We start from the raw sequence: 14,413 nt of genomic DNA, 5'->3' as shown, positions 1-14,413 counted from the left end.
GCACCCGGCCTGGGCCTCGCGGTCAAGGAGCGGTGAGCTCGCTCCACAGAAAATTGTGCCAAAAGCTTGGGGTTATCCAAAAGAGTCAAAAGGGTACGCTCTACATAGTCCTCCATTGGCTCCCTGATGTTGTCCTCTGGTATGCCAACAATGCGAAGGTCATTCCGCCTGGAGCGGGATTCGAGGTCATCATTTTTCTTTTCGACAATAGAGACTCGGCTGGTCAAGGTGGTCACAGCTACACGTAGGGAGACCAGGCTGTCCTCTGCGGTGCCAACTCTTGTCTCAATCTCAGCAACCCTACTGTCCGTTCTTTCGATATGGGCCTTTATGGATGAGATGGTCCCATTCATATCATCTAACTTAGTGTGGAGCGTAGTGAAACCCTCACGCATGTACTCCATCATTTTGTGCTCGTCATCGGAGGCTGAGGGAGCTGCAGTGGCCGGTGACTCCTCCGGAGGGTCAGTAAGCGGCTTGGAGGGAGTTTTAGAAAACATATTCAACAAACTCTGCTTCTTGTTAGACCCTGCTCCCTTGGTCATGGTGATAGGACAAGTCTGGCGTCCAGGATCCGGCACAGAAATGGCGGGAGACCCTCCGAGCGTCGCCACACAGGCCGCCCAGGGGGGGAGGAGGCGAGGCGTGGAGAGAAGTCAGCGAGGCTGGGGGAGACACCAGAGAACACAGAGCGAGACAGTCAGACACGAGGACCAGAGGGGTAGGCCAGCCGTGAAATTACCACTGGAATGTCGGGGCGGTACGTAGTTGTCGAGGCCGGGGATCAGCCCCAATGGAGTGCACCCGGAACAGGAGGGTTAGGGCATACAGCAGGGTGTTATTGGTGGGCTGCCCGCAAGGGCCCTGAGTGCACTGGAAAGCCACACGGAGATAAGTAGTCAGTGAAGTAAAAGTGGTGCTGAGGAGGGGCACTTCACAGTAGACAGCGCAGTGGAGGGTCCAGATCCGGAATTGTGGTTGGGGACCACAGCCAGCAGCCAGGGGGCGGGGGGGCAGAAAGGACAACGGACTAGGAGGGCGAAGAAGTAGTACTGGAGCAAGGGTCCCCAGCCGTGTCAGCCCGTGCACAGCGGCGACTCGCCTAAATAGCGGCGGTCCGCCAGGGCCACAGCAGAAGGATGGGAAGCTGGAGTGACCGACGAGGCGCAGGCACCCCCCACACGCCCCCCGCCTCGATGAAGCACAGTGCCGCAGCCGTGGGGTGGATCGGCAGGAGGGGGGGGCAGGCGAGGTGGAGGCCGGAAAGAACAGTAGTGGCCCAAGGGCAAGTGTCCGCCGGGGGCTCCGGGCCCACAGTCACTGTAAATGGAGGCTGACGATGTGGTGAAGCGCGGCGGCCATGGGACCTCAAAGAGCAGCAGCCGAGGGGAGGTAGCCTGGTGGCAAAGGCAGATCGGTTCACGGACTCAGCCGCATGCAGAGCCCAGGGCCGCAGGAGCCGGGAGATTTAAGCGGCCCTCCTCCCCCCCACAACCCCTACCTTGACAGGAATCGGGAGGAAGGCAGGAGTTGCGGAGAAGCGGGGGTCCCCACGGCATGAGACAGGGGAGCCGAATAGTACGGCGTCTCAAGCGCCGCACGAGCCCGCAGATGTTCGCAAGCTCGGGCGGGATCCGCAGGGTCCTCCAGGAGGGTGGCGAAATGATCGATTGAGCGCGGGCGACCGCGGGAGCCGGCAGGCCCGGGCCGCTGTGGAGGGCTCTGACGCCCCTCCCCCACCGCGGCCTGCAGAGCTGCGCGCACAAGTAGGAGGAAGAGCTGCAGCCGGTGGAGCCGCGGGGCGGAGTGGCCAGGCTCACACAGCCCCCGGCGAAGTCGGAGGGCCATAGCACGGTCCCCAGGGGGTGGCGGGTGCCAGGAATCCGTGGGGCTGCGGCTGATATGTACTGGAGGAAGGACCGCCATTGCACAGGAGGATAACTGCAGCTACGGAGCCTTTTTTGAGGATTATATCGCTCTCCCAGCGCGGAGCTCTGCAGCTAGGCGGCCATCATGCTTCGGCGCAACAGCCGGCTCAGATCCTTTTTAACACATTTAGACTCTCTCCGCCGGGCTCAGACCAATTTCCATTTCAAATGTAACTCTTAACACAAACTTGCTTTAACCAAAGCTTTTAGCTGATCTCCATCCGCCGGGCTTGGACAAACGTCATCTACTTTCTTTATATTTCTACTATTGAAGACTTTCGAATGTGCACAGGGTTTTGCTGGACCCATCGCAGGACCACTTTGATTTCACAGTTCATGTATAACTTTTCACATTTGCCCGCTTTCAGCTAGATATCTAACAGAGACTTTCAAATGAGCATCCACGTGGTACCTGACCACTCTGTCTACTGTATCGTAACTTGGCTTCAAAGTTCAATCGCTCATCTGCTGTTGCCACATACGCTTAATATACTGCACTCCTCAGTCCCCACCACACAATACCGCCGCCTGCAACCTTGGCCTCAACACAGACCGGTCCTGTATCAGTCTCCCCAACACACCAGCTGTGCCGACCTCACTGGCACCACTTTGTTGTAGGAGCCAAGGACAGCACAACAGTATCAAACGATTCTCCCTGCCTCGGATATCGATGCAGGAGAGCCCCGGGTACCTCCGACACACAATGCAGGATTCTTCAGCCTTGATTCCTGGTCTTACATTTCCTATTCTCGAAGGTTCATGAAAGTAACAGTCTTTCGTTGAAAAGGTCAAGATCACTTCACTCCTTGAAATCCTTTCCGGTCTTGCAGTCTTTCGCCTCGTATAAAACTGACATCTTGGAACTGCTGCTTCCTTGTGTGCTTTCCCTTGCTCAAAGTGTGCTTTCCTGCTCTGCCTTTTATCTGTATGGGCAAGTGTGACGGAAGTCAGCTGTGTATAATGATCAGTAATTGCCTGACCCTGCCTCACCATTGTATTGGGACATGTCAGATATACGGCTCAGGTGTTAGTCCTCTTTCTCTCACAGTGAGCTGTTCGTGAGAAAGTGTTTGTGTTGGAAAAGGGGGGGGTGGAGTTCCTAAGTATCCTACATGGCAGGATGAAATAAAGGAGTTACAGGGAAGGGGATACGGCGTCTCGCCATCCGGTGTACCACTTCCACTCCCTGAAGACCCCTCACCCAGGTGATCCTCTCGTACTGGTCAACTCCCAGGAAATGGATCCAAAATCGAGGGCTGTGTCCTGACCACCTGGATGACAGATCCCCGGGGACTAGCGGGTGAGGCACCTTCATGTTTCTCACAGAAGGGTGCAGTGAGCTAAAATGTGGTTGTCGACCATCCTGAGAGGAAGAAATTCCATAGAAAAGAGTATTCGACCCATGTTCCTTCTCAGTTGAGGGGCTCCCACACTCCTTTTAAATTTGCCCAATGGTGTTACGCCACTGTTTCTACCATATAGTTACACTGGGCTATTATTACAGTAAAAGTGGCTATTATCGCTACTATGTTTATCACCATTGACCAAGTACCTAGTGCAATGTTTGATGGGCAAAATTTGTTAACTATTGTACTTAGCAATGGAATCCAATTTGTACATTTTAGAATCAAATTCACAATTGATAAAAAGGTACTAAATTAACAGACTGGAACTTTTCCAAGGATTTTCTACATCAATAAGTTGGTGTGTTAGAAAATCGCACAGAACAATCTTTGTATTGATGAGCTCAATACCTAGGGAATGGTATTTTCTATGCACCGTGCAGCCTGGGACTTCAATTCGTTATAATAGCAAGATCTCACTTAGCACAGTTAACTGCTTAAGAAGTCCCCCCAGTTTTCTTTCTGCATAAAAGTGGCTACAATCCTGGCTTAGCCAAAAGAAAATAACAGCTGCTACCAGCCTACTCCACAGCACACTCAGGATGACAAACTGAACCTGGAACCAAAATGTGGTACATAAACCCCCCTCTGGATTCCCACGTAGCCATACAGCCTACTAGGGCAGCATATCAGAAAAAAGTTTGCAATGATAGGAGAAAAGCCAAACAAAATGGAAGCCTGCAAAATGTGTAGGAGACCCAGAAAGTGAGTGAGCCAGACCCCACAAAATGAAATTCTGCCCTTACAATCACAGTATTTTGTAATGGGGCAAAATGAGAATGAAGCACAATGGAAAATGTTCTATCATTATTACTGAGACCAGGATAGTAGAAGATGATTGCTTCTACTAACACAATCACTCGTGTCATTTTTTAAAGTGACTAATGCTTGTAGAAGTTCAAAATCAGAACTGTTGCAGGCAGGGCACATACACCATTTCACACAACCTATGGCTTTATAATATTATCCACACCTCCCCCATTGAGACAGACTGGAACTGACAGAGTTGGAAACATCCCCGTGTTGCCCTTGTTGAGCTCCTCCAAAAGTATAATGAATGCAGCAGTCAATGAACTTGGGAAAAACTGGGACTGAACATGTTGTGATGATCTTTGATTGTGATAATGTGATGTTCTAGTTCAGTCTAGGAGTCAGTTACCTTCTCAAGGGTGTCCTCGTGGAGCTCATGCAAGTTTAAGGTGTAGATCCCTTCCTCTGCCCCGACCACCAAGTACTGATCTGAAACAAAACAGAGCAAGCTTAAAGCAACTCAAGCAAGAGTGGCTCAGTGATTTTTAAGAAACAATAGTTAACGACATATGGCAATTTTTCTTTTTTTTTTACATGGGCCTGTGTGCTATAAGGTACCTCTATCTACAAGCATACCTTCTAAATGTATAAAATGCATTATGAAGAGTGCACGCAAAGCACAAAAAGGGAATTCAATACAAATAGGTTGAAACAGAAAATACTATTAGATGCAGGAAAGGAGTTAACAAGAGTAGAATTGGATATTAAACGAAATAAGCATACAGGCAATTTATGGTGAAGGTGTGAAGCTCTTGGGATCTATTTTTACAGTTAACAAATATCTTTGATCAAGTGGGAGGAGATCACTTCAGTTAAACATGCAACGTACAAGTGGACATCCTTAAGTAAATATATAAAGGTGTGAGGGCCTCTCACTGCCTCTTCCTTAACAGTGCGGGGAACTCACGGTGGCAACAAGTAAGAAAGGCACAAGTCATCACAGTTCAAGGGAGTTTATTGAACAATGAATTCCGTATGCAGGTTGGAAAAACACCTATTCTAAAACTAAATCTAAGATGGGAGCAAGCGTCGAGCATGAAATGAAAAATAAGGCAGTCCTAGTGGTGTTGTGTCAAATAAATGGGCTTATAAAAATAACCCTATTTCCAAACCTTACAACTAATACAAAAAAGGGTGTGGGATAGTTCTCAAGAAAAGAAAGAAATGTGCTCAAATAATACGTCAGGATGCGGTAGTCTGGGTCTCCCTTCCCCACGTTTTGAGCATGGTAATCTTGGAGCACAGTACAGTCTCGGGTTTCTCCAGCACGAGACGACAGTTGTAATGCCAGCTTTCAGGGCTGTGATGGACAAGTCTTGTTTCCTTGAAAGTCTCTTGCTTTCGAGGACCGAGGTCTTCAACTAACAAAAGCAAAAGTTCCTTTACCAAATTAAAGTTTGTTTCCAATGTTAGCTGGATGATGGGTTCACCCCTTGGTCCTCCTCTTCTTGTCGCTGACCCTTCTCAATTGTTTACCACAGTCTCACGTAGGGTGATGGCTTCACCCATGGGTCACCCTCTTGTGAGTGCCGATTCATCTCAAATCTAAGCCGGATCTCCCTCAGTCGGGCTCGGACCCTTCTCATTCTCTTTAGCAGGTTTCCTTTCCCTTGGTTTCTCAATGTCTTTTCAAACAGTTCACAGTGGACATCCGTTGGCCGGGTTTACCTCTGTCAACACACTGTTTTTCGGGACTTTAGACTTTGCCCCTCTCGCCAGCATCCCTCGGCCGGGCTCACTCTAGCCAACTTCACCTTCACTTGAATTTGCGGGATTCACTTCCCTTGCTTCCTCATGTGGCGGGATTCACTTCCCTTTCTTTTCCTTAGCTTGTAGATCCAAGTCTTTCGATTGTACTGGGATTTTGCTTGACCCTCAGTATGACCACTTTGATCTATTCCGCCGGCTCTCCTATGGCCCGCTGGTATCTACAGTTTCTCTCATATGGTGTTCAACCAGAGTCTCTTGAATTAGCACCCAAATGGTGCCGGTTTCCCTCTGTAACTGGTTTCCCCTTTAACACTGGTTACAGTTCTTTCACAGTTCATAGCCCTTGGTTCAAACTTGCCACTTTGCGAGTCTCACTCAACACAGCCTGGTTCTTATTGTTTTCCCTTTTGACAAACTGGCAGAGATGAACCGCTTGGTTTTTCTTCTTCACTGGAGTCAAAGCAGGTACCACGATCGCGGGAGCTTCCCTCACTCCTGCTTATCGGTGTAGGCTTGCATCGTGTACCTTTGACATCTGCTGCAAGATACTTGTGCTATTGTTTGCGGTTTTAGGCTCTCTTCTGGAAAGATTCCGCGGGTCTGGGAAAAAAAGGACAAGGTAATTTCTCTCCTAACCACCCTCTCGATTCCTGCCGCCTTTCTCCTTCGCTTGAACTGCCACGCCTGCTTAGCCATTTCGTCGTGCTGTCTGCTGTGCTCGCCTTGCTTGTATTGTGCACTTTTGCTCCACCTTTTATCCCTATGAGGAAAGGAAAGGGCCGTCGGGTGTGTGTGATTCTGATGAATTGCCTGACTCTGCTTGATCCTTAAATCGGGACGTGTCAGTTAAACGGCCCTGGTGTTAGTCTGTTCTCTTGGGTGTTGTGCAAAAGTGTTTGTGTTGGAAAAGGAGGGTGGTAGAGTTCCTGAATATCCTACAGGGTAGGATGGAGAAAAGATATGCTCGGATTGTTCTACGGTATGGGATAGGGATAGGGAAGGTTTGTGAAATAAGCAGGAGGGGTTGTGAGAATTCGGAAAATGATAATCAGAAAGACAGGATTGGTAGGGTTTGCAGGGTAAACGGGAATAGCTGAGATCAAAAAATGACAAAAGCGATTGTTTGAATCAAAGTGTTTTATCTGAGCCTATTCGGAGTGTGGGAAACAATAATCAGAGGGACATGGAGAACAACGGTTGGAATTAGAAAAGCAAGGATTCTTGGATAGGTAGTTTTGGGGAAAAAAGGAAATTGGGATCCTAGGGGATTGGTTATATACGGAGGGGTTGTTGGCTCCCAGAAGAGGACGTGTGTTGGATTGGAGGGAGGTCGATTCGGTACAGCCTATTAAGGCTTAATAGTCCTCGTCTTCCTCGTCCCTCTCTCCTGTATGATACTGCTTCTTACCTGGGGTATCCCCCCAAGTATGACCCTTGGTTCCCCTACCCAGGTGATTCTCCCTCGCTCGTCCACCCCCAGGGTTGGGATCTGAGAGCACCAGCCCTTCCCTGGGCCCCTGAATAAGGGATTCTCGAGGTCTTATTGGGAGAATACCCTCAGGTTTCTCACACCAGACACCCAAAATTGCATGCAATTGAATGTGCAGAAGTGTTCGGGAAAGCTGTAGCAGCAGGATTTTCTAGATATAGAATGAATCCATGAGGCGTAGGTTTCGATGTACGAAAGGCATTTGCTAAAATGGGATGGGTAGGATGCTGGCAGCAAGATCATATGTCACGAGGGATGAGGAAAAAGTGAGCGGTTGGTCAATGGGAGGAGGAGAGCAATCTCGGTAGTGCAGCCGGTAGAGGAGCCGGTAGAGGAGTCTATCTTGGTCTTGGACCAGTTCTTTGCTGGCCACTCCATAAAAGCCCCAAACACAGATGGATGTAACTGCCCGAAATCTGTCCCAGCCCCTACTGGGCATACTGCCAGCGCTTATCGCCAATAGACTTTATCCATTTAAGCCTAATTGGCGTACACTGCTTGTATTAAAAAAAGCAGATACTGGATACAGCACCTTACAGAATAAAAACTATGAGTTTGTGACCCATATGAAGCAATACTGTGTAGATCTCTAGTTCTCTTGCAATTAATAGGATATGTTATGTACCCACTTTTCATATCTGTAAATCAAGTGTATCCTGCACTGTTCACCATTTTGCACATTTTCACCACTTTTTACTTGTTGTTGTAATGTTTCAAACCACATTGTTTTCTTTTTTTTTAAAACTCCTAGAAAAAAAGCTACAAGAATATTCATAAAAAAAATAAAAAGGCTGTTATAGACCAACCTCAAATGGTGGATATTTCGTCCCCTTACTATGAGTATTGATTACCAATGTTCGGGTATCTCAGAAAGGTAAAAATCATAACTGCAAAAGAGTGATTGTAGACTTAAATTTGCGGGGACAGGATTACCCCATATATACAGGGAGAGGAGGGGGAGCCAGGTGGGGCTCGGGCCGTCCCAGGCCAAGTGTTTCAATCTAACTTAACTCAAGGCTGGAGCCAATTTCCCCAGGGAGACGAGGTAAGACCCCATGGGACACGCCTACTCACCAAAAACAAACAAGGAAAAATAACATGTTTGGCTTAGTGCGGGCAGCCAGCCTCTACCAGAGGCCCTGTCCCTAGAGTCATACTGACAGAGTAACAATTTTTGTTGCTGGCTGGCTCCTTTTCCTGGCCAGTTGTGTCGTTGCTGCACCTGCTGGGAGATGTTGGGGCTAGCAATGTTGAAGGATTGATAGTTAATTCCAGGGAAGAAGATTCCCGTCCCGGATGCTTATGGTGTCATCATCCACACCAGGTCCTGGAAAGAGCATGTACATCACTTTTACCTAGTCATCAGAGCATTACGAAAAGCCGGGCTCACAGCACATCCAAAGAAATGCCACTTGGCAAGATCAGCCATCAAGAATCTTGGATTTTTCGTAGGTAATGGGCTGGTCCTAACACAAAGTGAAAGTGTCAAGGCAGGTAAAGAAATCCCAAGTCCAAAGACATAGAAACATCTCAGAGCCTTTTTGGGTTTAGTAGGATATTACAGATAATTTATACCTAGTTTTTTATCAATCAAATCTTGCCTTACTGATAAACACAAAAATGCAGAACGGCAGAAAATAAAATGGTGAGAGGAAGATCAGTTGTGATTTCACAAGCTTAAGCACATTCTGTGTAGTGAGCCAGTGTTGAAAGTGACATAATTAAACTGGGAATTCATTCTGCAGACAGATGTTTCAAATATTGGCTTGGGGGCTGGTCTTTCACAAGATCATGATGGCACTGAGCATCTCATCCTCTACATCAGTAGGAAATTATTCCCACAAGAGAAAAACTACATCACTATTGACTTAGAGGCCTTGGCGATAAAGTGGGCTATAACCTACCTCAAATACTATTTAACAGGCAGGGTATGTGATGAGTCCAATGGAGTCATCATGGATTCCCCGGGGATAACCTCCTCCGATGTGGCCAGGGGATGGCAGCCTCTACCTGATCCTGACCCTGGGGGAAGCTATATGAGGGAGGATCACATGAGAGGAGACAGCCACCAGGGAGATGTTATAGCTTCATTGGATGAGGTGCAGTATCCCCCATTTTCCCATGAGGAAGATGGCCTGTTACCCAATACCATAATGGCCTATTGCCATATGCTGTTCCCTCCTGTAGGGAGAATAAGGAGACCTTTTTCCAAAACCCTTTAAGTCAAACTCCCAACCGTAAACTGAAGAGTAAAAGCTCCAAGAGAACCCCTTTCAGTTCTAGTTTTCCTTCATGTAGAACTGATCTTCCATATGGAATTACTGAGAAATACTCTCCAAGAGATATGCATCCGAAACCCATCAATGAACTTTAATTCGCACAACCACCTAAGTACTGAGAGAAGAAGGAGGAAGGAATTTATGCCGAGCAGCAGGAGCATCAAGCCTAATGAACACGCTAGTTGTTGGATATAAACACCAGGGCGCAGGACCTTTACAATGGTAACCAGACTATAGGCCTGATCACGACTTTGGCGGTAACGCTGGCGGTATTACCGTCGGCGGTATCAGCCCTACCGCCGTACTCCCCGGCGCTAATAGCGCCGGATCACAAGTTTGGCGGTAATTTAATTCCTCATTCCCCATTGAGCCCATTGGGAATGCCCTATTCCCCATTGGGCTCAATGGGGAAAATTTGCGCTCTTACCACCAGCGGATTTCCCGCCGGCGGTAATAGCACAAACTTTCGGCGGATTTCCCCCCAGCCAAGAGCTGGGGCGAAATCTGCTGAAGTCCTGATTTGGCAGACCCTTGTATCCGGCGGTAATAGCGCGACCGCCGGATTTAAGGGTTACTGCCAAAGTTGTGATGAGGCCCTATGAGAGAGAGCTCAGGCGAAGACATAGCTTTTCAATTGAATGCAGCCAGAGGAATGAGCCGGTGTGCAGAAGCTGGAGGCACGAGCCGGTGGGCAGAAGCCCGATATGCGAGCGAGTAAGGCGGAACAAAGAAGCTTGCCAGCCAAGAAGGAAAGTAACTTTGTGCGAGCTTGGCATGCTGGGGAGATGCCAGACAGCGAGAGGGTTCATGGGTTTCCGGCAGCTAGGAGAAGCAGCGCTGTCCTTAACGGGAGCAGAAGAGAAGCTGGCGTGCAGGAACAGAGCTGGGATAGAAGCTGGAGAGCTGTCGGAGCTGCCTGAAAAACGCTGCGCAGAGCAGGTGAGTGAGCCCGAGCAGAGTGGGGACCCTGGGACATTTTGGCGACCGCGCAAAAGAGAATTTGAACATTGTGAATTTATTGAAAATGAATTAACAAGAAGATTGTTTGTGAACTATGAAGGCAAAGTGCTAACCGAAACCCCATTAAAAAGTGAATGCAAATGTGGGGGAACATTTAAAGGAACTGTGAGAACAAGTAGATATACCAAGTGACAAAAGCTACATTCTACTTGGAAGTAAAGAGGTGAACTGTGATAGATGAGCAATCCTGGCAAGCATACACCAGGCAGTTGAAAGTACAAGAGATGTCCTGGAAGGAGAGTACACAAGGCAGTTGGAAGTACATGAAGAGTCCTGGCAGGGGAGTATATCAGGCAACATGCAAACCTGCAAGGAGTGTCAAGCAGAAACTGTGTGAGTTAACAAAAGAAGGAATTTGAGTTTACAGAAGGAACTTTTTATTAAAGAAGAACTTACAAGGCTGAAGAGTTTTTATTAACAGGATTGTTGTGGGCCAAGAAAGACACAGAGAACCGTTAGATCCAGAGACATTTGTGATACCAGTGAAGAATCTAGGGGAAGGGCATCACCTTCTGGAACTAAGGTATTTTCCATTTTAGAGAACATTTACTTTGGAGCTGTTCTATTTTTTATTTAAGAACACATTTTCCAAATACCAGGTTAAAGACATTTCCCTTGTCACTTTATTATTTCGTTTTAGTGTGAGGGTCAGTAAATAACATTTGGACACAAGCACAGATTTTGATTTATGACATCCTGACAAAGACAGATCCGTAGTTTTTGGTTCTTAGGGCGGGAAACTCCTTGTTAGAATAGGATCAGAGGGGCATTTCCCCAACCCATATAATTTGAATAAAAGTATTTAACCAAAAACATGACAACTTTGTGTCTGGCTTTCATTTCTGACCTCTCACACTATACTCTCTATCAATTCTCCAAAATGATAAATAGACCACTATGTCCACTAATCTGTACACTTTAAACCAGAACTGTATCTTGTTTGTTATCCACAACCAACTATCGTTAGTATATCCCCACCCAGTATCAGAAATCCTTCTGCCCACCCAGAAATCGTCTAAAACGCCTCTTAAATACAATTCAATTGGCCCGGATTTGGAGCATCACAAGAGCATATTAGTCACTATCCTTTCCTCTTTCCAACCTTTAACCAACAACAGTCTTCCTTTCAGTCTTCTAATTTGAGGTTATCTTTACTCAAAACCTCTCGCTAGAACTAATTCCATTCCCACCTTTTTACACTTATCTGATGCCCAGAACCTCTGACCCAGATGAGAACCTACCAGTCTCACCTAATATCCCACTGTATAGTGCGACCTATGAACAAATAAGACATCCAGAATTATTTTCTTAAACTCCCTCACACTAGCAGGGACCACTTAGTGGGTGAGCTCAGTCCTTTAACATTCAGGGCAATCACAATACACCCTTGTTCCTGTTTTCTTTTATTAACATTGTTAGGCAGAAACCTGTGCAGTTCCCTTAGGGACCACTGCAAAAGATTTAGGACTACAGGTGGTTGGCAGTAAACCCAATTGGTAGCAGTCTGTACCACCCAGATTTACCTGGTAGCTGTGGCTGAGCAGTCAGACTTCTCTCAAGATGAGTTAGGCAGTATATAGAGTATAAACAATAGGTACAGAGATACAGTAGCACAAGCAAACACTGACCAGAGCTTTGGTGTAAAAGTATATAATTATTTATTTAAAGACACACTTGTAATTTACACTAGCACAAAAAAAGAGGTAAGTAAATTCAACACACAGTGACTATTATATATACAACCCTGATTACTTATTAGACAAGTCTCAGTGAGAAACACCACTTATTTTCAGACAGAGGTGAGCTCTTAACATAAGATGGCACTCTAATAAGTTATTAAAAAGGGAGGGAAAAAGGCAGAGTTATGAAAGCACACAAATGTCAATACTTTTCAAAGAACCACAGTGAGGCAGGTTAGGCAAAGTCTACTGGAGAGCAAGGAAGTTCAAATGCCAGGCCCACTCTTAGAGAGAGCAAGTCCAGGATCACACAGTGGGGTTATGCCCAAAGAGTCTTGGCAGATAGTTCACAAAAGATTGAGATCAAATCAGGAAAAGTTAGTTAACAGGCCCCAGGCTAACCCAGGTTAGAAAGTCGAGGATTTACTGTCACCCCGAACGATCTGTCGCAAGGGAAGCCAGGCGGGACACAGTACATGAAAGTGGGAAGAACGCTCCAGCGGGGGCAGTTGTTCCTGGCAGCGGGTGCAAGTCGGTGTTTCGTCCAGAGGAAGAGGAGGTCTCGACGTGGAGGAAAGCTGAAGGTTGTTGCACTGCCAGGGAAGAAACCAGCCGCAGAGTTTCCCGGTTACAAGGTACCACCCTTTTCTTCACGGTAGTGGTAAACCATGGTATTCCGGTTGCCGGGGTGCTTGGCACGGGCAAGGCGGCCACTAGATGGTCCAGGAAGGCGAAAAGACGGGCAAACTGGTTATCCCCACCAGTCAAAGGAAGAAGACTCTCCGGGCTGGAGATCTCCTCTGTCGTCGGGAAAAGTGGTGAGACGGTTCGGCAGGGCTCCACTGGTGGTGTCGTCGTTGCAGGTCGGCTCAGCTTCTCCCTCCTCGGATTCTTTAGGTCCTGTGGCGACTTCTGAAGTTCCAGTCCCCAAAGCCCTGCTTTTATGCAGAAAACCCCCATTCATTCAGCCTAGCTGTCACTCAAACATGCTAAGTGGTGAGCTGGGCGGCTCACCACTTGGGCCAATCACACAATAGTGCGACTTGAGTTGCTGAGGCAACTCAGTCCAGGGTGCCTAAACCACATACTCCCTGTGGTACCCAGACAGGGTGGCACCACTTTTGGAGGCTTCTGTGGAGAAGCCCGCCAAAAAGTGGAACAAATGGCTCGACTTGGGTTGGAGTCACAGAAGTGAACACAAATGCCATTTTGGAACCAAGTTTCGGCAAAAAGTACCAACCAGTGAATTTATATTAATTTAATAAACCGGCGGTATGTTCGAGGCTATATTAAAAAGTGGTAGCCTCGAACAATGGGAAAATCCCATAGGAATATATTCGCGGTCGAATATAAAAAGTAGTATCCACTGCCACCAGCCAAAATTGGTTGGGGGGGGACTGGACAGTGCCCCCTCGAACAACAGACTCCGGGGCAATCGAATTGCCCCGACCAGTACGTCCACAATATGATGGTTTGTACTGGTTTTGTTCACAATTTGAGACTAGTAAAGCCAATGGTGACTTTACATGCCCTGGGAGACAGTAGTCAGTCCCAGGGTATGGAGTCTATGTTTGGGGGTCGCTACGACACCCCTGGGTTACGGCACGGAGGGTGCTGTGTAACCCACATATCAAAAACACATGAAACCCTATGGGGAAAAGGACCCCATAGCCCATAGAACACAGACAAAGTCAAAGGAACACCTCAAATCATGTCTAAGAGTGGGAGGAAAAGAGTCTCACTCTTAGCAGGAGATAAAAATAAACCCCAAAAATCCAGCAAAGCTGCTGGGGGACTCACTAGGTTTGGGAAATTAGCCTTTACAGAGAATTCTCCCTAACAAACATACTGAAACAGCTTGGAACTTCGAAACAAGAGATAACTCGCTAAACTGGGCGGGCCGTCACCCTTTCCTTTTTTCCTCTTAACATGTTCATAGATTTGAAAGACCCTTAAACTTAAAGACTTTTAGATTGCTCACGCTGCCTCACTGCCCCATCCCAGAGGGCAGAACACCTTCGCCCCCCACCCCCTCAACACATAGTGAAAAGAACAACTTCTTAGGCTTCCCGGTCTTCTGGCCCCTTCCTACCAA

The 14,413-nt window shown here is 47.5% G+C and overlaps 1 protein-coding gene across 2 annotated transcripts in view; it reads right to left on the bottom strand.

Annotated features, from left to right (window-relative positions):
* MAP4K2 (mitogen-activated protein kinase kinase kinase kinase 2) overlaps window positions 1-14,413 on the bottom strand; it is a 1,208,607-nt gene that overhangs the window by 446,706 nt on the left and 747,488 nt on the right. For both annotated transcript variants that reach the window (XM_069645028.1, XM_069645029.1), the window contains one exon: window positions 4,491-4,570. In XM_069645028.1, the coding sequence (XP_069501129.1) occupies window positions 4,491-4,570 (80 nt within the window). The remainder of the gene's footprint in view (window positions 1-4,490; window positions 4,571-14,413) is intronic.

This window comes from Ambystoma mexicanum, chromosome 2p (genome assembly GCF_040938575.1).
Source record: "Ambystoma mexicanum isolate Mex_15411 chromosome 2p, UKY_AmexF1_1, whole genome shotgun sequence".
In the NCBI taxonomy this organism is placed as follows: domain Eukaryota; kingdom Metazoa; phylum Chordata; class Amphibia; order Caudata; family Ambystomatidae; genus Ambystoma; species Ambystoma mexicanum.
Note: the sequence above shows the minus strand (reverse complement) of the source record. Positions and strands in the feature narration are given on the sequence as shown.